This window comes from Trematomus bernacchii, unplaced genomic scaffold, assembly GCF_902827165.1.
Source record: "Trematomus bernacchii unplaced genomic scaffold, fTreBer1.1, whole genome shotgun sequence".
NCBI lineage: Eukaryota > Metazoa > Chordata > Actinopteri > Perciformes > Nototheniidae > Trematomus > Trematomus bernacchii.
Window position 1 is genome coordinate 3,394,158 of NW_022987705.1, and position 26,107 is coordinate 3,420,264.

General features: G+C 41.8%; 1 protein-coding gene across 1 annotated transcript; it reads left to right on the forward strand.

The window, feature by feature from the left end:
- Positions 1–2,788: 2,788 nt before the first annotated feature.
- On the forward strand, positions 2,789–19,469 carry LOC117490462 (beta,beta-carotene 9',10'-oxygenase-like). The gene is made up of 12 exons (XM_034140216.1): positions 2,789–2,874; positions 6,239–6,443; positions 6,519–6,730; positions 7,587–7,702; positions 7,853–7,955; positions 10,577–10,705; positions 10,793–10,953; positions 11,369–11,536; positions 12,390–12,527; positions 12,791–12,973; positions 13,661–13,771; positions 19,327–19,469. The coding sequence occupies exons 1-12, from the start codon at positions 2,847–2,849 to the stop codon at positions 19,441–19,443; spliced, it is 1,671 nt and encodes a 556-aa protein (XP_033996107.1). The 5' UTR covers positions 2,789–2,846; the 3' UTR covers positions 19,444–19,469.
- The last annotated feature ends 6,638 nt before the right edge of the window (positions 19,470–26,107 follow it).

The window sequence follows — 26,107 nt, forward strand, 5'->3', positions numbered from 1 at the left end:
AGCATTCCCACTAGCAATTTCTTCAGGAATTGCATTCTCTAGTTCCTCTTCGAATCCACCGTGAAGACTACACAAACAAACAGTATAAATGATCGTGTTAGACACACAATAACATGCACAGCATGTGAGATGACTAGCAAAGTAATAAACGTAAAAGTAATACAAACACAACAACATACCTCTTTGGCTGCATGCTCTGAAAACAGAGGGAAGTATTCTTCAGTCCTTACAACTTATAGAATACACTTAACTAACGGAGCTGTATCCGTGCATCTTACGCGCCGTTTCTGGTCTCGTTCTCGCTCTCTAACTCACGCGAGAACAGCATAACGAGACGTGAGCTTGGACTTCAAAATAAAAAATATATTGCACGCATGAAATATTACAACAAATAATAATTATTACACTTAGAAAATACATATTGCAGTTAAATTGTGAACATGTAAAGGCTACACTTACATGGAGTAAATTCACAAGCTACCCTGCAGTATACAAAGTCATTAAAACTAGCTGCACCTTTACCAGCTTTGATAACACTTTAATGATCAATAATTATAAAAAATATCATATATATTATTCTCAAATGGACCAATCTGCACAATGAATACTTTTACTTTTGGTACTTTAAGTATATTTTGATGCTAATACAGTATGTCTCTCTGTAACACCTGCGCTTCTATTGGCTAGCGCTCCAACACATTGTACGTGATAGGCTAAGGGGCGGGACATCTCTAAGCGGTTGACCAATCACAACAGAGCTGGCCAGCTAACCAATGAGAGCAGACTGGGCTCTGGTTTCAGACAGAGGGGGAAAAGAGGTGCTGCAGCACAGGCAGTATGAGAAACACCTACAGTTTTCATTATGATTCTACTTGTGATAGTCGGACATGACAACCTGTGCAGGCAGCCCATGTATTGATTCCATCTGATAGCTGCTATAATTCAAAACAAAACATCTGCCCCCTCCACAATGATCAATAACAGCGAACGGATGGTCAAATAAAAACCGGTGCTTATCAGGCACAAGCTCCGAACCGGCCCTGGAACGGCGTTGGTGTGAAAGGGGCAACATGCAGGGCCCATGGATGTATAGTCATCCGGTTCGACCTGACATGGCTGTGACTGACATAGATATATATAAACAGTGTTTATATATATCTATGGTGACTGACCCGAGTTTGCGCCTCCTCGTTCTGATAGCTCCGCCCCTTCGCTCCAACCCCCCTTCCTCCCCATGTTCCTCCCCCCACATATACCATGGATGTATAATAAGAACTGGATACAGCGTGGGAGGCGGGGCCTCATTCATTCCTATGAGAGTTGCTCATTCGCGCATGATGATAAAATGGCCCAACTTTTGAGAGAGCGAAACGTCACAGATTACCCGGCATGCCTGAGAAGTACCCGTATGTGAGGTCATAGCGCATGCGCAACTTTAACCATGCCCCCCAAAATGCTCGTTCACATCAAGCACGTCAATTTGCGTACACGTAACAGCACTGCACGTTCATGACAGCATGGTAATGGTTTGTTATTATGAGTAATAATAGCAGTTAGCAGCTAGCGGTTAGCTAGTAATTATGCTAATTTACACATCAATCGTTATGTACTTTTATATTACGCTGTAACAGGATCTAGTGATATCCAAGCAACAGAGCTTCATTTAGCATGAAAGAATTATTGCACTGTATATATATATATATATATATATATATGTATATATATATATATACAGTACAATAAGCTTCTTAGTGCAATAAGAAGCTACAGGGACGTTAATCTACGTCGGTAATATTAACTTTATTTAATACAACATTTACGGTACAAGATTTAATCATACAGCCCATGTAGTATAATATTTTACAAATGAAGAATTACAGCAAACATATGCAATATATCCATTATTACAGCTCCGTGGGCTGGCAGTAAGGCGATATGGGTCCGTTCTTATTGTGCATCCATGGGTAAAGATAAACGCATGTAGTGCTGAACACGTAACATGAACGTGCCGGGCGGCGCGGTCCCGTGGGTTAGATGCGCGTTCATAATGCAGAGGGAAATAACTCGCAGAATAACGTTATTAGCACATTTTTACAACTTGAGGAACGAATGTTTTTAATAAGGGCTATACAAGTGTTCATACTGGGTAGTTTATTTAGTTTAAAAAAAATTATCCAACGATTTACAGACCACTCTTTCCCCATGTAAGTCAATGGGAAAAAGTGTTTCCGGGCCTGGCAACCAAAAGGAAGTGTAGTACCGCCGTTTGGCCAGCACGAATATTTTCATCTGAGTCCGGCGCACTTCCTGGGGGCTTGACATATACAGGTGAAAATTACTTTACCGACACATTCATCGCAAGAAGTGTAGCAAAAGTCAAGGTCGCAGATTCGTCGATTTATTCTGCCACAGAGCAGATTCGTGAAGTTGTAATGACTGATTTGAGAGGTTGTAATAACCAAGTTGCAGTTGTAATGGAAAATATATTTAAAAAATATATATTTTTCTGCAAGTGAACATTTCATCACTAAGTTCATTTTTTTTCTACAAGCTACAAAACTTTTTTTCTTTTTCTGTGGCTTCAAATTTGGTTCACAGATACGTGGATATTTTATACAAGTGTAAATGTATGCACACAAGCTCCGATTTTTTTTCTGCAAGTGCTCACATCAGGTTTTACACGCTCTCGCATTTTGCACCATATCTACCTTCATAGGGACGCAAGGATTTCATTGAACCGACCTGAGATGCAGCCCATATTGTTGCTGCATGCACTTATATTCATGTGGGTGCAGCAGGACGCGGTCACAAGGCAGCAGTTGTATCCATCCACAATAAACGAGGATATGCTTCCTGTGAATATCGAGAGTTCAGGTAAGCCTGCTCCATTTAATACCCGTTTACTATACAGAGAACACTGTGTTCACATTTGGATGGATTCAGCGCTGATGCATGTTACGCCCCACATTATACCGTTATCCCCCTAACCTTATTTCTATGTTCTGCGTATGCATAATAAAACATCATGTGCTGTTACTGCCTCGTTATCACTGTGTGATCTAAAGCAGGATGATGGGCGATCGGGCTGTACAAACTGTTCTTCAAAATACTCTGTCAGAAGAAATGAAAAATGATACGAGAGGAGTTTAAATTGGATCCACACTGCTCGTAAGGCAATGCAATTTTGTAAATACGCAATGAAGGAAATGTTAACCAGGTAAACATCAGACTGCCTGCGGTACTTCCTCTATAGGAGGTTATTATTACATAATAACTCTTCTCTTCATGGGCGTAGGAAGCATCCTGAATGTGGGGGGGGACATTTTTAACGGGGGGTGTGGGGGTGAAAAAATATATAGATTTCCTGTATTCTGGTGCATTTTAACAGGTGGTTTGATACTTTTATGTGGCTATACTAGCATGAGGAAAATGATGGGTACATTTTGTAATTTCATCCAGTAGTAAAGAAAGGAAACATATTTGATTATTAATTCAGAGCCGTCTTTGAATGAATAAAAAGCAGTTTAAATGCCAATTTTTTGTACATTTATATACAACAATAATTATTTGTGAGTGCATTGAGAGATATTGTTGTGGAGAGTCATTTATATATAAATCGCAAAATACATTTGTGAATCCTTCTGTGAGCATTTATTAATATTGAGACTGATCTGACTCCATACAGATGTTAAGTTCACCTAGGAATGGTATCATTGACTTAAATGTTCAAATAAATGTTGCTCTTCTGTCTATATTGGTCATATGATGCCCCTTGACTGAAATGTTTCCTGTTCAATATCCCCACTGATTTCCTTAAAATCCTGGGATGAGAGTCCACATCACAATTTACTCTCAACTGTCATTTCCCTTTCATCACTCACCTCAGCAATGGACCTCTCTCCACTGTCCCTGTATTATGCCTCTGACTCACTCTCAAGTGCCTAGATGTCAAGAGAGGTGGTGAAGTGATAATTATTTATTGAGCAGTATACTCTTTCACATTGAATCATAACAAGTCATACTGAATGTAAATACAACTGACTCTAAAGTAAGTCCCAGTCTGTGACATTGGACATTTTGAAGACTCAAAGTCCCAAGCAGTAGGTAGAATATTAGCTAGTCTATGTAATGTGCACAGAAAATAAATAGTTAACTGAATACTGGGATGGAAATAGCCTATAAGCACTCAGTAAAACATAAACACACACAAAAAGCTTCTGAATGAGTATATAGTATAATTAAAACATAATGCACATTACCATTTTGAGAGAGAGTACCTAAGTTAAAGAACTCAGAAAATAATCTCTTATCGAACTGAGGCTCCAGTAAAACACACTGACTGCGTCTCTACATGGACATCAGTAAGCCGTTTATGAGTATTATCCCGGGTATGATCATATTGGGGATATGGTGTTTACATGAGCACAGAGAGATCGGGTTATTCATGTTCCCTGTTTACATGATAAATACTAGTAACCTGGCATTTCGATGCCTTTTCTCATCTAAACTATTCAGTATTTGTATCTCTCTACCATGACATAAAGACGAAACTCCTCTCCAGAATTGAGACGCCGCCATCACTGTTAACTGATTAACTGCTACCAGCTGATGACTTACTTTCCTCTTCTTTGAAAAAAATGTTCTTATGTCCAAGTTGTCTGGGGGAGAAAACATATCAAACCAAGAGATCGTCAGCTTTGATTTTCGCTGTATTAACCATTTCCTGAACATTTGGTGTGTGTGCCTTACCTCCACTACCGGCATCGCTTCATACAACAGATCTGAGCTGTCCAACTATGACAACACTCCTTGAACATGCGCGCGCTATGTGAGAATCTGCCTTGGTACAAAGTAGCAGTGAAAACATGGTACGGAGTTTCATTGATTTGAGCATTCTCTCAATAAGCAAGTGGAATGGATTTAATTTGATAGTGAAGCACTGACACAGCGCTCTACAAAGTGCGCGAGTGGATAGACCGATTCACGGACTTTCTGCATAGTAAAAGTGGGGGGGTCTAAACTAATCATTTGAAAAAGTGGGGGGGACTTGTCCCACCCTCATATAATGGCTGCGACGCCCATGCTTCTCTTCATGGGGGTCAATGACAGGTTGGCTTTTATTTTTACACCGCCATTCTTGAGTTGAGTGCTGCAGTGGGTTGACTTTATTGTATTTCTGCTGAAGTTTTGCAATTTGTCTGGTAATATGTCAAACATTACCCAATAACTTTTCATATCTTACACTGCATTTTCACGAGTCCTTTGTTTTATACCTGTATTATCCTATTTTTAGCTTGTTTAATTTTTATTTTAGTCTCCTTGATGGCTTTTAAATGTCATTTTATAGAGTGATTCCACTGCACTATATATTACTGCTCTTGCTTTTTTGTTTTTTTGTAAAGCACTTTGCTTGACCCAGTGTTGACGTGCTATACATAAACGTGCCTTGTTTTGCCTTAAAGGTGGGGTAGGTCAATTTGAGAAACCGGCTCGAGATACACTTTTTGTTATATTCCATGGAATGCTCTTAACATCCCGATAGCAATGAATATCTTAAGTGCTTTGACAAAAAATCCATAACATTTTTTAATCTGTGGAAGCCGTAGTACTGTAAAAAGCACGACCAATAATTTTAGCCGGCCCGGCTAAAATAACTGGATGGCCTACCTGCCTGTCAGCCTTCCATCTGTGCACAAACTTATCTCGTGCCCTCATTGGTCATGTGCGCGTTCGTGTGTGTTGGAGGAGGGGCTCTGTAAGGAAGTGGCAGATTTTCTCCGGTTGTGTATTTTCAAATTCTAGCGATCTCGAGACGGTTTCTCAAACTTACCTACCCTACCTTTAACTCATTTTCTTAACGTTTTTTTTTCATGTGTTTTCTTTGTTTCATTTGTTACTATATTGTACATGTATAGGATTTGGAATATAAGAATAATAAAAAAACAATATAGCATTTATTCTGTTTTAGTATCACGGCGACTCATTAGACCTATACTGCGTGACTGAAACATATGACATATGGAGCGTTCCTAATTGTTTAGGATGTTTGCCAACACTGCAGTGAAGCCAAAGAAAACAAAATCACTCTGACCCAGTTATTCCTCCCACTGAGAAACTGAACTCGAGCAGTCACTTTTGCTCTAAATGATCGAGTTTGTAGATCAGTTTCGTTGTTGATTGTTCTTGTAGTCAAGGTAAGAACCATAAGGGTATGACTGAGTTTATGTGTTTCCGACAGATGATGCCAAGCCTGTTGACAATGGCAAGGCCGAGAAATGCATTACCACCGCGATGAAGGGGCTGGAGACCATTGAGCCTTTGGTGCGCTCTGTAGAAGAAACCCCAGAGCCAATCTCCACTAAGGTACAAGGATCCATTCCTTCATGGGTCAAAGGCAACCTCCTCCGAAACGGCCCAGGGAAGTTTGAATTTGGAAACACACAGTGAGTCACCTGCACAACAACACTAACAAATAACGTGTTTAAATAGATGTGACTAAAGCATTAATTTCTTCACAGCTACAATCACTGGTTTGATGGGATGGCGTTGCTGCATAAGTTCACCATCGCAGAAGGCCAGGTGACCTACATGAGTCGCTTCCTGAACAGCGAGGCCTACAGGAAGAATAGTGAAAGGGACCGCATCATGATGTCAGAATTTGGTACCCTCGCCCTGCCGGACCCCTGTAAAAACATCTTCCAGCGCTTCTTGTCCCGCTTTGAGATGATGGGTGAGTACACTGAATAAGAAGAGACGGAGAAAATGGAAAACTTGTGACAAAAGGCGAGGGCTCATGAAGATTGACTGTAGTTGGTTTGTTGGGTGATTGTCTGAGAGTGGGGCTTCACTTTCTGCAGCTTGGTGGTCTCAGAAGAAGCTCAAGAGACAAAGGGAAAATGTAAATCTAGTGGAAGAAGTTTTGCTGAAAGTATGGCCGGGGAGGAGCTCTAGTGCTCTGTTTACACGAGGATTACATAACAACATCATTTGCAGTCGGGAATAGGGTTGCAAAGGGCGGAACATTTCCGGTAAATTTCCGGAAAGTTTCCATGGGTTAGAACAGAACAAGTAGAACAGAACAAGTTTTAATTATTTTATTGAACAATTATTTGTTTCATTGAAGAACGAAAACAGGAATGTTGAGTTAAATATTACTCACCTGTGCATGTGATGGAGGAATGCACAGTGCCTGTAGGGGGTGTGGTCTCAATAGCCATGCAGTAAGCAGTGTGCTATGGCATGGATATTCAAGTGTACTTGAATGGCATCTGTTTGTTTTAGTCAAGATTATGCTAAAATATACTTTCCCCAACTATATTTAAATTCCCTATGAAGAGCCAACCTTCAATTTTGAAAATGTCCAGTTTATTCCCATAAATTCCTGTTTATTCCCGTTAATTCCTATGGAAAGTTTCCATCTTTGAAAATTCCCGGAATTTTGCAACCCTAGTCGGGAACCTTAGAGGGTTTAACCCACACTGAACATTTCACATTCCTGCTGAACTGCAGCTGAAAAGATTCCTGCTGAGGAAGGAAGACTCTTGTTCCTTGAAAAGGCCAATACTGTGTGTTTCTCTCTGTTACAGACTCCACGGACAATGCAAATGTGAACTTTGTGAAATACAAAGGTGACTACTATGTCAGCACGGAGACAAACTTCATGCATAGAGTGAACCCGGAAAACTTAGAAACATTGGACAAGGTAATAACATGGAGCAATATATAGAAAACAATAACAGTGTCATTATTTTACATGTATACTGTATATATAAATATATATAATCTGTCTTTATAGTCCAGTTATATCAGCCCTAATCCTCATCTTGCCATTTTGCTCTATTATGTTTTGTAGGTAGACTGGAGCAAGTTCATTGCTGTGAATGGAGCCACTGCTCACCCCCACTATGACCCTGACGGTACCGCCTACAATATGGGCAACTCCTATGGAAGCAAAGGTAGGTCCAGTTGACTCAAATTAAAGAAATAAAAAACCCACAAAATGTTTGTATATATATATCACTTTTCCTATACTCCAATGTGAAAAAAACAAGAGAATTCTGGTTGAATTGAAGTAACTGAGGGTTGCGTTTAAGAACAGCAAAGTTATATTTAGATAAAATGGTGTTTGATGTTATGCAAAAGTGTTTTGAATAGTAAGGATTCAGTGAAAATGCATGTTTTCGTCAAGATGAGCATACTATTGAATAACTAGAGAATGCAATTCCTGAAGAAATTGCTAGTGGGAATGCTTTATGCTGAAAAGCTGACGCTAAACTGCTATGCTGAAATGTAATGTGTAAGAAGAAAGTGAAGAATTTAGATTGAAATGATACATGAACACTGGGGGCTTGAATGTGTGATGAAAGAAGAAAAGAAAGTAAAAAGGCTTGGAAAAGCAGCCGAATATTTGAACTGCAAACCTTTGAACTAACTTGATGGCGAATGATCTGTCACCATGCCAACGGCATTTGATGACATCCCATAATACGCTTAGATGCGTTGATGGCTGCATCGTTACCAAACCTGTGAAGTTTTGGGCCGTTTGGAGCATTTTCACTGAAGTTATGAGAAAACCATGTTTCATGGTGAGCATTGTGTTGCCATGGCAACGGCATTTTGAAGAAATCTCAAAACTGTCCCGTAGATGCCTTCATGGCTGGACTGCACACATGTGAAGTTTGAGCACTTTTTGAACATTTTCATAGGAGTTATAGCGACATCGTCTTTTATGCCGAGAGATGCGTTTCCATGGAAACGGCATATGATGACACCCCATAATTGACGTAGAGCTGTTGAGGGCTGGACCGTTAACCATTATCTGAAGTCTGGTGCTGTTTTGACCCTTTTCATAGGCGTTACGACAACATCATGTTTTATGGCGAGGGATGCATTTCCATGGAAACGGCATATGGTGATATGTCAGATTTGACGTAGAGCTGTTGAGGCATGGAGAGGTGATATACAGGTGAATATTGTGGGACGACTGGACCATGTCCATTGGAGCTACAGCGACATCGTGTTTTATGGCGAGGGATGCATATGATGACATTCCATAATTGACGTAGAGCTGTTGAGGGCAGGACCATTAACCATTATCGGAAGTCTGCTGCTCTGAGCATGTCACTTGGAGTTATGACATCATCGTGTTCCATGACACAGGTGTTTATATTTGAGCTAACGACTTGTCCAGAGATCAAAGGTTTCCATGGTGATGCAGTAATCAGTGAGAGGAGAGCATTTTCATTGTTCTGAATGAGAGATAAACCTCTTACATGTGAACGTTTTGTTGAAGAACCGTAACAGATATCGGTGAAATTTCAAAGCGTGAAGCATGTCAAGGAACTTGAGCATCTGAAGTGTACTTTTTGTGTACTTTCGGGTTAATATCGTGGCCTTTTTGGCAGATGAACTAAATGTGTGCGGCTGCTGTGGTGGGGAAAGATGAGGCTGAACTTACAATGGGGTTTAATGGAGACATGTTGAAAGTTTTTGTCACTTCATGCCCTCAAGAGGCATTTTGTTTAATTATTTTGCTTAATTATTTTAAATTTTTCAAGCTACGAGATGTTTTCCTACGTTTCTCATGAAAAATGATGTCTCAGGAATGTAGGGTTTGGGAATTATGGCAGGTTTAAAAGAAAATATGAAGGCAAAATTAAATCTGTCCTCCACTCTAGCTGTGACATCACACACTCTAAAATCTGAAGAAGGCCTCTTTACCAAGGTCTGAACAATGTTTAATATCTCTAAAAGTACGAATCAGATTTAAAAGTTGTGTTACACAAATAATGTTAGAAAGATGTGTAACATTTTAAAGTTGGAATGAGGTTTCTGATTGAAAGTATGAAGGAGCAGTTTGCAGTTGAAGTTGCATGAAGATTGTTCAAGTCTGAAGAGTTTCTCCATTGACTTCCATGTTAAAAATGTGATGAATTATGGGATGTATCTCTGAAATTATGAATGTTATGAATAAGAAAAGTAATAGCCATCGATTCCCGACCGAGCTGAACGTTTTGATGTTTGAACGGAGTTTCTGCGATGTGGAATGTGGGAGAAGAAGAGGTGCAAAATAACCCGGCGGAATAATAAAGCATTTTGTGCGTAGCATAACAGATAGTGCTGTATCAGCATTCCCACTAAATAATGCTTTGATTATACTGCACAGATGCTTACATATGGTTTGTTGTTAAAAGCAGCGCCGATTTATATCAATATACGGAGACATTTCTCATATTGATAACTATAACCTGCAAAGTAAATGCATGGAAACAAGATGTAAACTATTTGCTTACAAATTCAAATGAAGTAGAAGTATAAAGTAATAATAATAATAACTTAAATTTATATAGCGCCTTTCAGGGGACCCAAGGTCGCTTTACAGAAAAACAGGAATAAAACAAACAACAAAAAAAACAGTTAGACAGACAAAACAACAAATAAATTAGGGGACGAAGTAGAATGGAAATACTCAGGTAAAGTACCTCAAAAGGGTACTTAAGTAGAGTACTTGAGTAAATGTACTTTGTCACTTTCCACCCCTGATTATCCTGTTTATCCTGTTTGTCCTATGTATCAGGAGCGTTGTACAACATCATCAGAGTTCCTCCTGAGAAGTCTGACTCCAAAGACACTCTCCATGGAGCCAAAGTCCTCTGCTCCATTGTGCCTGTCAACACGTTCCATCCCTCCTACTACCACAGCTTTGGTGAGACAGCACTCCTGGATATAGTATTCATCTGTGGTGTTTTTATTTCAATTTAAGCTGCCAATGACACCCTTCTCCTGCCTCCAGCCATGTCAGAGAACTACGTGGTGTTCATCGAGCAGCCAATAAAGATGGACCTGATGAAGATAGTCACAGCTAAACTGAGGGGGAAGGCTTTGAGCGACGGCATCTACTGGGATCCCAAACAGGAAACTGTCTTCCATCTCGTGGACAAGCGTACAGGCGAGGTGAGTTGTGATTATAGATGCAGGGAAATCCCCTCACTTCTTTAAAGGTCACCTATTATGCAAAATCCACTTTTTCATGTCTTTTATACATAAACACGTGTCCCCTCTGTGTAAAGAAAGTCATCAAGTTTCAGGAAAAAAGATTCTCTCACTTTTTGTCCTGATCCATTTATATAAAAACCTGTCTGAAAATTTCATAACGATTTTTTGGCTTCAGACGGAGAATCAGCACTTTTGAAACAGGGCTGAAACAGAGGGGATTATGGGATGCTACAATGATCTGTTTGGTATTTGGAGCCAAACACTTCAGAGACATGTTTTGTATATATCTGAGACCTATAATATATTGATGAAAAACAGTATAATAGGGGACCTTTAAAACCTGGATCATCTAATAGTGACTTCTGTTTCGCAGGTTAGCCCGGTGAAGTACCACACCAAAGCCATCGCCACCTTCCATCAGATCAACGCCTTCGAGGAGGACGGGTTCCTGATGATCGACCTGTGCTGCGCAGACGACGGTGGAGCCATCAACAACTATCTCATCCAGAACTTACGCAAGTCAGGAGAAGCATTAGATGAGGTCAGTTTATCATTTATATGCTCATATTGTAGTATTCTCTCTGCTGCTATCACACTGTGAGACCGTGTCATTCTTGTGCCACTTCCAGAAACTTGAAAACAGATGCCATTGCTCCATTTACACTACTAATGTTTTCAATCGATAAAAAATAACAAAAAAATAATCTGTGATTCATCATGATTAATCACACTTTTAAAATACAAGTATTGGGGGATAAAACAAATACACATGTGATGTTATAATTAAGAAATGCATGACAAACTGGTAAGATAAGTCAGAGTTTATTTTTTACTTTATTACATGATTTCTGATTTATTGGCATGAAGTTCGCCAATTTTCCGACAATTATAAAAATGCCGCTGTGATGACCCTCTTCATAATGTGCGCTACACACTATCTGTCCTCTCAGTGATGAACCTCTCCACTATCTCCCACTCAATCTGCAACTTCAAGAAACTTGTTTGTGCATGCTTCTCCAAAATGCCTCCTGTGACTTCACTACACCTGAAGCGATCGAGTGCAGAACATTTGTCAAGTGTCACAACCGCGAGCTAGTGATTGTTCTTCCTGACGTCCAGTTGTCTCCAGTCAGTGCAATGTATGTCTCATGTGCCATTTACGGGAGCAACTTTGGGTCAAACTTTTTTATTTTTGAACGTGGTATAGTTCCAGATGAATCGCAAGCGTTAACGTTGACAGGCTTAATCAAATTAGATTCCATTTTGTGCAGTAAACAAAGGTAAAGCCCACCCTGAGAGTCACCGTTGAACATCATCAAAGAGAAAACAAGTTTTTGTACCCTCCCTAAATTTCCATGCATAAACACTGCATTCCTGTGTGGTGTCATTGTCAGGTCTACAACACAATATGCAGGGCCTTCCCGAGGCGTTTTGTTCTGCCGCTGCAGCTGACGGGTGAGACCCCGACAGACCAGAACCTGAACACACGGCCCTCCAGTACAGCAACCTGTGTCCAGATCAACAAAGATAAGGTGGGTTGTTAAGCACAGTTTGTTTTCCTGACAGCTTTTAAAGTACTCGGCTCATTTACTGGAGTAGAAGAAGCAATACTATAATGTAGAAATACTCTATTACAAGTCTGACACACAGCATACTTGTTGTAAATAGTAGGCTATAAGTACAAAAGGAAGGAGGAGGGCAAAATAAAGTGTAAAAGGGGGATATGCAAATAGTTGATCCTACAACAATTCTACAAACAGTGGTACAATAGAGTTGATCCGCTCTTTGTCAACAGGTGTTTTGCCAACATGAGGATCTCCATGGAGACGACCTCTACGAGTACGGTGGCCTGGAGTTCCCTCAGATCAACTACGGGAAATATAACACGCGACAATACCGATATTTCTACGGCTGCGGATTCAGACACCTGGTGGGAGACTCTCTGCTCAAGATGGACCTCAAGGACAAGACGCTCAAGGTTAGTGTGTGTGTGTATGTGTGTGTGTGTGTGTGTGTGTGTGTGTGTGTGTGTGTGCGTGCGTGCGTGCGTGCGTGCGTGCGTGCGTGCGTGCGTGCGTGCGTGCGTGCGTGCGTGCGTGCGTGCGTGCGTGCGTGCGTGCGTGGTTAGATTTATTAGATTACATTAATGTACATGTTTCCACATTTTACAAATTACAACTTTTAAATATGAGTTATTGTAATAAATTCTTCATGGAAAAATGGTTTATTCAATGCTTTAATGAAAGTTATATATTTGATTCCAAATGCAAATCATAACAAAATAATATTCTTAGTATTCCTTGACTTACAGAGGCTAACATTCACTCTTTTATTCATCTGAAATTGTACCTAACTTTAGTTGATCATAACATATTTGTTATGGATTTGATCTGCAGGTAGAACAAACTTTTCTAGGAGTGTCAGTTTTTGACAAAGACAAGACAAAGGCAAAATGTGGACTTCAACAATAATCCATTTAGAAGTCAGTATTGTGAGTCAAGTTGTTGGTTTATCTACAGTAGAACATACCCTTGTAATAGCCGGGATAATGAGCAGCGAGACGGTCAATCATGAAAAAAGAACATTCATGGGGATCAGGATCCTGAACGCCTCACTGCTCATTACCTATCCTTTACTTATGCTCTTTTCCTGTCTGTGACCTCAGGTCTGGTACCAGAAGGGTTTCTTCCCGTCAGAGCCGGTGTTTGTGCCGTCACCTGACGCTGTGGAGGAGGACGAGGGAGTCATCCTGTCTGTGGTCCTCACCCCCTCACAGGTAGGACTCAGTACAGGAATTGTAGCCCAGATAATAATAATCTATATTTGTATAGCACCTTTCATACAATAAGTGCAGTTCAAAGTGCTTCACATAGGCATCTCACAGAAAATTGATTGTGGTGGAAATTCCACCCTTAATCACCTTCTGGTAAGAAAAGAACAAATATACAAGCTTAAACCAAAGTTGTGTTATTTAATAAAGAGTTATAGCATTTAACAGAATCAATCATATTTCCAGCTGGAAGGCCAGATAACGGGGGGTTACGTATTGTAACCCTAGTTATATAAACACAGGCGGAACCCTCTACTGGACTCTATGGGTACTACTCTCTATCATGCTGTGCGTGCTTTCACCTACTGAATTTACGTAAACGTAGCCGGCCAATCGGGGCGAGCCTACCTGAATGCGCGCGCAGGCCCACAGTATATAAGGCGGCTACAGCCGCCGCCCCACTATCCTATACACTCTTCAACGAGCGGACTAGGAAAGACAGGGCCTCCAGGTAGAGGGCTCCGCCTGTGTTTATATAACTAGGGTTACAATACGTAACCCCCCGTTATATCTCACACAGGCTCCGCCCTCTACTGGACTCTATGGGTACATACAGTGGGCGGAGCCCCGATGTATAAACGCCCTGTCGTCCAACAACATCGACCCACCACACCGTCCCTGACCGGCTTTTGGCTAACATCCACTGCATCCCCACTTCCTCCCATCCGGTTGTAACCGTGGAGAAGTCGGGGCCGCAACTTGGATAAGGCACACTCACACACGCTTACCTCGTGTAGAGTGTGCATGGAAAAAACTGTGCGGAGACTCCGTCTGGAGCCTACCGCGCACCATGTTCCCCAGGTCCCTCAGGAGCACGGGAAAACATAAGTGCACCACATCCCCCACACTCACACACGCTCCGTGTAGAGTGGGCATGGACAATAGTGAGGAAGGCTCTCCCCGCCTGCCTCCAGCCCTGTATGGGGCTGATTGCGCACCATGTCTCCCGAGTCCCTCAGGAGCATGGGAAAAACACAAGTGCTTTATGTCCAGGGGGGGGGGGGTCAGATACCTGCTGACCCACAGCCACCCCCCTCTCACCAGTCATGCGTTGCCTCGGCAAGCACCGACGACGAGAAGGAGCCAGACATGTCCAGGAGATAACATTTTATGAAGGGGCCTGGCGTAGACCAAGACGCCGCCGTGCATATATCTTCTACACTCACGCCGCTGAATAAGGCTGTTGACACAGCCACAGCCCGTGTAGAATGTGCACGGACCCCAGTGGGGAGGGCTCTCCCCGCCCGTCCATAGGCATGTGTAATGCACCTGCATAGCCATCCTGTTAGGCGCTTCTTTGAGAGGGCTTTTCCAGCCACACCATCCCCAAAGCACACAAACAGTTGTTCAGTGCGCCTAATGGCAGCCGTGCGCTCTACATAGCATGCTAGCGCACGCACTGGGCAGAGGAGGTGCAATTTAGCCTCCCTGGCCCCAATATGGGGTGGAAGATTAAAGCCACCTAACTGAATAGCCCTTGATCTGAATGAACTTCTGATACTCTTAGGAGTAAAGGAGGGGTTCGGCCTGAGTGTCGCCCCGCTACGGTCACCCCGGATCAAAAGACAACTTGGGTGTACCGACAGAGCGGTCAGCTCGGACACTCTTTTAGCCGAAGTCAAGGCAAGTAGCAATGCTGTCTTCCATGACAGTGCTTTCAGGGAGGAGAGCTCCAGAGGCTCAAATGGTTCTGTGACCAGAGCCTCGAGCACCAACGGCAGGTCCCACTGCGGGGCGGAGGCGTGCACTACTGGGCGCTGCCTCCTGACCCCCTGCAAAAACCGCGCCATAAGCGGCTGACTGAAGGCTGACCTGCCTCCAAATCCCTCATGGCAGGACGAAATGGCTGCTGCATACACCTTAATTGTGAAATGAGCCAGCCCCCTGTCCACCAGTATCTGTAAGTAGGTAAGAATAGAGCCCAGCGTGCACGACAGAGGCTCTAGACTCCTTCCTTCACACCATCGCCGGAATCCCGCCCACTTTGGCCTGTAACAAGCTGTGGTGGATTCTGCTCTTGCTGCTTGGATAGTCTGAATAACGTTATCAGACAGCCCCACCTGTCTCAGCCTGTCCCTCTCAGGAGCCAAGCCTGGAGAGGTTGGCCCAGAGTGGGTAACGCCCCTATTGCACCTGCTTCCTGAGACAGCGCTCCCCAGACCTGAGGAATCGCCCAGGGCTGGCCCACCATCATCTGTGTTACCCCCGCGTTACCACGGCGCCAGGCGGCGATCTGGGGCCACCAGGATGATTGACAGCTGTTCCCGCCCCACCCTCTCCAGGAGGGGGGGGGATAAGGTGCAGCGGTGGAAAGGCGTAAAGCAGCTTTCTTGGCCATGGCTCGTGTGCAAATGTGTCGACCCCCAAGGGCGGGTTGTCCCACCGAGCCAGGGAGAACCACAGGGCACAGTGGCTGTTGCGCCGATTGGCAAACAGGTCCACCTCTGCTCTACCGAACTGAGTCCAGACCTGCTTCACCACCTCCGGGTGAAGCCTCCACTCGTCTGGCAGGGGTCCGCCTCTTGACATGAGGTCGGCCCACCTGTTCTCCCGTCCCGGGATGTGCAGGGCCCTTAGAGACAACACAATCTGTTAAACCCACGGCCACAGGTTCTCTGCTGCGGTCAACCAGGCTATTGAGCGGACTCCGCCCTGCCTGTTGATGTACGCCACTGTGGTGCGGTTGTCGCTCCTTACTAGCACATGTTTGCCCTGTATTAAGGGTTTGCAGTGCTGTAGGACCAACATCACTGCTTGCAGCTCCAGGAGGTTGCTGTGCCGCCAGAGGCCAGCAACCACCCACAGCTCTCTCTAGACACGTCCCCCCCCCATCCTGTCACTTTCTTTTTGTTTGAAGCGTCTGTGAAGACTGTGATATAGGAGGTTACCTGCCCCAGTGGAGCTCCCCTCCGCAGATTCTCTGGGGACCCCCAGAATCGGAGGTTGCTCTCTACTGAGGGGGGGGGATGACCACCAGACGTCGTTTGTGTCTTAAGATCTAAACGAAGGCCGGTAAACCACATCTGCATGCGACGTGCATGCAGCAGTCCGAGTGGCACTACGGAGTGAGCAGCCGTCATGAGACCCAAAGTCTGCATGATGATCAAAGCTGTCACCGTCGCCCCCTGACGCAGCCTGCAGACTGCCCGCAGAAGGGATGCCTGTCTGCTTTCTGTCAGGGTGACACGTAGTCTGCCTGCATCGAGCATCACCCCCAGATATTCTACCTGCTGGTGAGGTATGGGGGAGCTCTTCTTCCAACTTATTTTTCAACCCAACTTGGTTAGGTGTAGGATCAATTGGGCTGTGTGCAGTATTGCCCATTCCCTGGACCTGGCCATAACTATGAGGTCGTCCCTCATGCCATGGTCCCGCAGCGGTTGCAGCGTCGTGGCTGAACGTGCGTGGGGATAGGGAGTAGCCGAACGGCAGTCTGTTGTACTCGTAGGCTACCCCCTGGAAGGCAAAACGCAAATACTTTCTGTGCTCTTGGAGCAATTTCGCCATGAAAGTAAGCGTTCTTCAGGTCGATGGTTGTGAACCAATCGCCTGGCTGCACCAGTCTCAGTAACTGTTTCATAGTTAACATATGGAACTTCTTGCATGCAATGTGCTGGTTCAGGCATTGAAGATCCAGAATGGGCCTGAATTCTCCTGTCTTCTTGGGAACCAGGAAGTACAGGGAATAATGCCCCTTCTCTCTGACTTGAGAGTGCACATGCTGAGAGGAAACCTCCTCCTGGGATGACAGATGTGCCTCTCTCCTGCCTCTGAACGGAGGAGGGATGCTACAAAACTGGAGTGAATAACCCAGTCTCAGTGTCCTGTCCATGCGCTCTGTTAATACACCACTGATTTTCCATTCCCCATAACATTGTGTTAGGGGATGTGCAATCAGCTGCGGAGCCGCAGCTATGAAGCTGTGGTACTCTCTGGTGGCCCACTCCGCCGTCAAACCCTCCATAAAAGGAAGTTTGACCCATGGGGGGCTGACACAGAAAGGGCCGTTTTTCTATAATGTAGTTTCCACTCAGAGAAAAAAACGGCCGATTTTTAACTGAGGTCCCTGAACGCACCACGGCATGCTCCCGTGAGAGCGCGCGCTCCACCATAATGCTGTTTTCTCTTAGAGAGAAATAAGCATTAATCGGAGCTTCTTCCGTACGTTTATTTAACTCTTCGGTTGTCAGCTCGTCTGAAGAGAAAAAGGATAGTGGGGCGGCGGCTGTAGCCGCCTTATATACTGTGGGCCTGCGCGCGCATTCAGGTAGGCTCGCCCCGATTGGCCGGCTACGTTTACGTAAATTCAGTAGGTGAAAGCACGCACAGCATGATAGAGAGTAGTACCCATAGAGTCCAGTAGAGGGCGGAGCCTGTGTGAGATATAACCTGTACCACTGATGTAGCTCAAGAATCTGACCCTGTTACACAGAAAAGCAATGTCACACAGGAAGAGGATTCATTCAGCTGGGCAATCCACATTACAGTCCCAAGAAGGGTGGGGGGGCAGACAGAAGGGGAAGCACAGCATGTTAATTACAACCCTAACATCCATATGATAACTGCCTGACAATGGTCGGGGCGACACCCTTCTGTCTGAGAACATAGCCAGGAAACCTACATACATATTGAATCGCTGTAAATTCCCATCATATTGATGTCACACAGAATACAGTTACCAGTCAAAGACATAAAAACAAAGCAGATGACGAACAGCTAAATATGTTGTCGAAAGTTTAGTAGTGAAAAGGGTGGCAGTTCTCGAGTTACACCAGTGTTGTTATGTGTCATTTTATACTGTATATATTTTTATTTAGAGCAAAAGTTGTTTAGAGTTTGTTTAACCAGGTCACCCTGACCGTCTGGTATTAGTTGGACACAAAGTCCATCATACAATATACATGAGTCGGATGAAATATTCATAGACCAATTGACACAGAATGCATTTGAATAGTTTAGGAAAAAAAGCAGAAATGTCTAGGTTTTAGGTATGCAAAGATATCTACAGCAAGTTAGTTAGTTCTACTTATAACAAGCTTTCAATTCAATTTAAATCCTATTATTTAAAAAGCACGAGCCGTATGAAGGTGTTGTTGTTGTGCTGTTTCCTGAAAGCATGTTGGGCAAAGTCCTGAACTCAAGTAGTGCTAGATCGTATTATTAACCTCCTCTCTGTAATGCGCATCAAGTAGCAAACACGTTTATTTTTAAAGCAACATTCAAGAGCAGTTGTCACAAAGAGCTTCTCCATCAAAGACAGAGCAACAGACATGAAATGCAGATACAAAGCAAATCAAATGCAGAGAAAAAATTACACTTTGCTCTAATCAGCAGCAGTTTGTAATAGCCTGTCAATCAGCGCTGTTCAAATACGTCCAAATAGTTTATAATATTGCACATTTCATGTTTTTTTTCTTCTATACAGAGCAACATGTTACTGAACAGTCCGTGATGCCGTTGAGCCTCTTGATTTGAAACTAATAACACATTTTTCTCTGCAGGATAACGCAACGTTCCTCCTGGTTTTGGATGCAAAGACATTTGAAGAACTGGCAAGAGCCAACGTGCCCGTTAACATGGCTTATGGTTTCCATGGTGCGTTCAATGCTACTCCATAAACCTTTTTTAAATGTATTTTAATTCACAATGTCTCTAAATGAATGTGATACAATAATAATAATGCCAAAAACAGTGTTAATCCTCATAACCACTAGTGCCTCATTCACACCAACGCAACTCCGGTTCAAGCTCCGTGCTAGAGTTTTTCAAGTTCAAAACCGGTTCTTCGGTTTAGCTCCGGCTCTTTTCACACCGCCCAGAGTCCGACTGGTGCTTTCAAGCTCCAGCTCCGAACCGGCCCTGAAACACCGTTGGTATATATGCCCGATGGTACTGACTGCAGTGTTTTGTTACTGAACTGATCTCTGGTTTGTAGTAACATCCAACAGGAATGAATTTACAGTAAACAGGCCTTATTATGCTTTTGGGGGTTTTCCCTTTCCTATGGTGCTTTTATATAGGTTTGTAAACGGTTAAAATCCCAAAGAAAAGCCTCTATCGGACTCCTTTGTTTACTTCTGCAACATAGTGACATCACTACGTAACACTCACACTTCTATTGGCTAGCTCCAACACATTGTACGTGATAGGCTAAGGGGCGGGACATCTCTAAGCCGTTGACCAATCACAACAGAGCCAGCCAGCTAACCAATCCGAGCAGACTGGGCTCTGGTTTCAGACAGAGGGTGAAAAGAGCACAGGCAGTATGAGACTAACTAATTATCCGTAGTAAGTAAATGAGAGATCAGCTGACTGCCATGTTAAAGAAAGAGACAAGAGTATCAGCATGGACGTAAAGTAATGTAGCAGGACGTATTTTAGCCAGTCAATATCAGTTTAAGTGTACGCTATATTTTGAATATTTTTACCACTTTACCTCAGACTCCTTTTAAAAAATACTGTAATTTCACCAGAACACAGAAATAAGCTATGGTCTACCGCCGCCTTGATCAGTTACTTTTTGAGTGTTATATGTTTGGTTTAGATTTTTTTAAGTCACACAATAACTCAGAAAATAACTGAGCGACGCAGACACAGATGAGCAGTTGCCCATTTCCCTATAAGCTAAAATAATTGTTTTTCTGTTTAATTATTAATACAAATATTTTGTATTTTATAAAGAACTGATATGGTACTCAAACCTGTGACATTGAGGTTTCACGATGCTCCACCGAAGTGCCTACTTATCATTTTCTTCAAAGACATTCTTTTGTAATCAAACAATATATTTTTTTGCAGCTTTGATTGCTTTTATACACTCTTTCTGCCAATAAAATGTTTTAAATCTCTCTGGACTGCCGAGTGTTTTTACAATGATGTGGATTGTCTGTGCATCCTGAACACATACAGCTGTTTCATATGAAGCTTTATTATTTATATTTACATCAATCTATTATACAGGGTAAGACAGGAAGTGGATTTTCTTGTTTATCTTAGTGTGTTAGATACCGAATTACAAGTTTTTAATTTATCTTCGCAAAACCGTACACTAAAAAAGTTTTTTTAATCCACTTATACTCTTTTTATTCCCCCAGTCATTTGTAATTATTATCAATGAATCAATATAATTCCTAAGGTAAAGGTTCTATAAAGTATTTTAAATGAATGTATGATTAACCAGCAGATTCGTGCAAATACAAAATACAACAAATACAAAAGCGAATTTAAACTAAGTAATGATATCCGAAAGACCTCAAAACAGCAGTGCATTAATAACACATGGATACTCAACAGTTGAGTTTTTTCATCTGCTGTAAAAAAGACAAATCCTCCACTAGAGGTCAGCACCAGACCCCAATTCAGCTGTAAGCATAGTCAGTCCTATCAGTGTGTAAAGTAACTAAGTACATTTACTCAAGTACTGTACTTAAGTAAGTCCTACTCCACTATAATTCAGAGTGAAATCGTGTACTTCTACTCCACTACAATTCAGAGGTACATGGTGTACTTTGACTCCACTACATGTATTTAATCCCTTTAGTTACTTTACAGATCTGGATGAATGATGTGAAATATAACCAAGTCTTAAATCAGACTTTTGTTCCACCTGGAGTAAATCCACAAGCTACCCTGCAGTATACAAAGTCATTAAGCTAGCTGCACCTTTACCAGCTTTGAGAACACTTTAATGATCAATCATTATAAAACATATCATATATATTATTCTGAAATGGACCAATCTGCACAATGAATACTTTTAATTTTGGTACTTTAAAGGGGACCTATCATGCAAAATGCACTTTTGTACGTCTTTTATACATGAATATGTGTCCCCGGTGTTCCAGGGAACTCACCAAGTGTAAAAGAAAACACAACCCTCTCTATTTTCCTCCATACCCAAATCTCTAAAAAAGGGGCTGCAACGGATCTGATAAAAACTGATCCAGATTTGAACACTGTCCTGACGTCAGGACAGTGGCGCTACGGCTATTGGGCCAACTCCACCAATCAGGAGGAGACACCCACGGCCATTGCCGTTCGAAAGCGCTGGAGACGCTGTAGTACATATGCCAGGCCTGTAGATGGTGCTGTTCTCACAGAATCAGCCCTTGCAAAAACAGAGCTAAAAAATGTCAAATTGAGCAAAATGAGGCATGGCTAAAATGCATGATCTGTTTGGTATTTAAAAAAAATATATATATAAATATGCCTTATATAGGTATGGCCCTACGCTATATTATTCAAATATAGCATGATAGGTCCACTTTAAGTATATTTTGATGATAATACAGTATGTCTCTATGTAACACCTGCGCTTCTATTGGCTAGCGCTCCACACATTGTACGTGATAGGCTAAGGGGCGGGACATCTCTAAGCGGTTGACCAATCACAACAGAGCCAGCCAGCTAACCAATGAGAGCAGACTGGGCTCTGGTTTCAGACAGAGGGTGAAAAGAGGTGCTGCAGCACAGGCAGTATGAGAAAAATAAAGAGCTTTTTGAACATTAAAGCATGGAGACATGTCACAGTAGAGACACTACATACAAATATGAACCTGAAAATTACCATAATATGTCCTCTTTAAAATACTACATTAAAGGTAGGGTAGGTAAGTTTGAGAAACCGGCTCGAGATCGCTAGAATTTGAAAATACACAACCGGAGAAAATCTGCCACTTCCTTATAGAGCCCCTCCTCCAACACACACGAACGCGCACATGACCAATGAGGGCACGAGATAAGTTTGTGCACAGATGGAAGGCTGACAGGCAGGTAGGCCATCCAGTTATTTTAGCCGGGCCGGCTAAAATGATTGGTCGTGCTTTTTACAGTACTACGGCTTCCACAGATGACATTTTCTTATGGATTTGTTGTCAAAGCACTTAAGATATTCATTGCTATTGGGATGTTAAGAGCATTCCATGGAATATAACAAAAAGTGTATCTCGAGCCGGTTTCTCAAACTTACCTACCCTACCTTTAAATGCAAAATGGCCTACTTCCTGTTGGGATGATGTCTCTAAAATAAATGTTACATTTTCCTTCTAGATGGCGCTGTTCAGCACATTTTGCCACGCCCTTTTCTCAATAACCAGCCCATCTGAATATTTGTGTAAAGTTAAATTCTATAGTGATTTATTGGACAGAAAAAAGAGTTCCTTCACTTTCAAAAGAGTCCTCCCGACTTTGTTGTGCTCACTGTGAAAAGATAGATTATGCTATTCAGGAATCAACTGGAAAGCAAGTAGAAAAAACTCAGGGAACAAATTGATTAAAAAAATAAATAATGGATTAAAGCAGAAGACTAACTGCTGCTTTCCAATTCCTTTTCTGAGGCAGTGTGTGTGGCCGGAGAACAGATGCGTATTTCCATAGAGGACGGAACAAAAGGCACAAAAAAAACCTCTCTGTGTGTTCCTGACAGCTGGTTAGAGGAACGGGACCCGAACTGTTAGAAGAAAAGAACTTTGAATCAAACATTTATCTGGCCTTTTTAACGTTTTTAAGGAGGCTTTTGGAGTGCAGAACATGCATTAATGGCTACAACTGCAGATAGTACATTATGTTTTAACCAAAGTGGATTTATGTAAAATGTAAAATCGATTTTATGAAAAGTGTATGACCAAACACTAGTTTTCTGCACAACAAGTACTCAATATACTGTAAAGTAACTAAGTACATTTACTCAATGTCCATTTTATGCTACTTTGTACTTCTACTCCACAACAATTCAGAGGTAAGTCCTGTACTTTTACTCCACTACATGTATTGAATACCTTTAGTTACTTCACAGATCTGGATGAATGATGTGAAATATAATGAACTCTTAATTCAGACTTTAGTTCCACCTGGAGTAAATTCACAAGCTACCCTGCAGTATACAAAGTCATTCAAACTAGCTGCACCTTTACCAGCTTTGAGAACACTTTAATGATCAATCATTATAAAACATATCATATATATTATTCTGAAATGGACCAATCTGCACAATGACTACTTATACTTTTGGTACTTTAACTATATTTTGATGCTAATACTTTTCTACTTTTACTTGAGTAAAATGTTGAATGCAGGAGTTGTACTTGTAACAGAGTATTCCTACACTCTGGTACTTCTACTTTTACTTAAGTACAAGATCTGAATACTTCTACTACCTCTGATTATACTGTACATATTTGTACTGTTGAAATAATTTATATTATTTTTTAATTAACCGTTTAGCAGTCTTGCCCACTATAGGCTGGACTCAAACCTGTGGACAATAATTTTTATTTTTATTATTTCTACTTCTAAATGTGTGTATTTTTGTGTCTATTTATGTAGTAGTATACATACTATACATTAGCATAGTATGTATACTGTATATATATATATATATATATATATATATATATATATATATATATATATAAGTGGTGTAAGGTGTGTATGTATGTAAACATATTTGTATATTTATTCTTATATATTGTTATTCTCTTGGAAGGTGAAAAACAGAATTTCGATTCTCTCAATAAGGTTGTCTATCACTTTGACTCTTTACTGGTTTCTGAATGTGTTCATTGTACAGGAATTCTGCAAAAACGCATATCTTCCCTGAATCAAACCAGCCCCTGTTATTATTCATTTAAAAATCGCCTATTCTTCTGATGTAATATTTGTTTTTGCACCATGCATTAGACTAAAGCCTGAATTGAAACAGTTTCCTTTGTGTTGTTGTTGAACACACTTTGGTCAAAACAAGTGTAAACATGTATCGGCAGCGTGTGAATAATCATTTTCTCATCGATCACTCAGAGTCAGTTTGATGTCTATATTTAGCACAGAGGGAGCGGCTGTGTGGCAGCAGGCTTGTAACATCTATTGAAGCAGAAAGTAGCGTCTTAGGTCAGGAGTTGTGATTTTCTAGCAAGATGGTACTGTAGATTGTGATCAGCTGTGGCATAAGAAGCACAACATTTATTTTTAGCTTGTGATATGAATAGCTCTGAAAGCTGCGGCTGCCATTTGTGTAAATTCAAGATATGTTTGAAGTCAGACACCACTGAAAACATCTGTGCTGCTGCAGACGTTTTGAAGACACGTTTGGTATATTATTAATAGAAGCTGACCTCAACGATGAATACAGTTTGTTACTGAACACTGAATTTAATTCACCTAATAAAATGGCAGAGCTCGTCAGTGAAATCTGCAATAATTAAATGTTTTGTCATGAAGCTCATTGATAATCACAATATATCACAGCACATGTTAGTAAAGGGTTGGATGACAACTTCCTGTTGTTTTGTCACACACATTTTACATCAGACATATTTATTTAATCCATTGTAAATATGTTTTAAAGTTGTCAGAGCAACCAAATCAGTATTCAAGAGAAAATCCACAGTACAGTTGGTCTGAAATATGCTAATTTCATCTCATACGGCCTCACCCTCTGTCTGAAACCACAGCCCAGTGTGCTCTGATTGGTTAGCTGGTCAGCTCGGTTGTGATTGGTCAACAGCTTAGAGATGCCCCGCCCCTTAACCTATCACGTACAATGTGAGCCAATAGAAGCGCAAGTGTCACATAGTGATGTTACTATATAGAGTGCCGCAGTGACGCGTCCTAAAACCCGGAAGTAAATGAACATTTTACCACTTCCGGTTCCTTCGACAAAAACCAATGCAATTTCTCCATAGGATTTTGGAAAATAGCTGGAAATAAGGTCTGTGGTTGACACAAATTGAAGAGACAGATCACGTTTTGTTCAGCCGGTTAATATCCACATGTCTACCCTACTTTTATAATTTTCGAATGATAAATCTAATCGATAGATTTATGATCGGCACTCTATTACAGAAGTACATAAGGAGTCCAAAGGAGGCTTTTTAAGCAGGGGGGACATGTGTGAAAGTGAAACTCCCTCTGGATGGAACTTTGGGAATTAAGCCTTTGCAGACCATTTACATGCACTACAATGTATATATTACACTACAGGAAAGGGAAAACCCCAAAAAGCATAAAAGGGCCTCTTTAAGCATCATTAGCATAGAATTAGCTCAGCCTTTACCAACCAGAAACGTACAGTGAATATAAGTTCACTTAAGAAAGTAAATGTGATTTGTCATTTGATATAAATCCAGAGTGTTAATCGGCCTCCACGCCCACACAGTCGTTTTCACTTATTCTGCCTGATTAGACGGCTGGGAATCAGCTCCCACCGGGCTACAGTCTATACATGTGAGTATAACATTTAAATAAAAAAACTATTTCTGATTGATTGAAGAAAACTGAGTTGTAATA

What these genes read in the sequence shown, in the direction of transcription:
- LOC117490462 (XM_034140216.1), top strand. Translation starts at nt 2,847, where the DNA reads ATGCTTCCTGTGAATATCGAGAGTTCAG. An exon ending in CAACTCCTATGGAAGCAAAG is followed by an intron (nt 7,956 to 10,576) that starts GTAGGTCCAGTT and finishes CCTATGTATCAG; the next exon opens with GAGCGTTGTACAACATCATC. An exon ending in TGGTCCTCACCCCCTCACAG is followed by an intron (nt 13,772 to 19,326) that starts GTAGGACTCAGT and finishes TTTTCTCTGCAG; the next exon opens with GATAACGCAACGTTCCTCCT.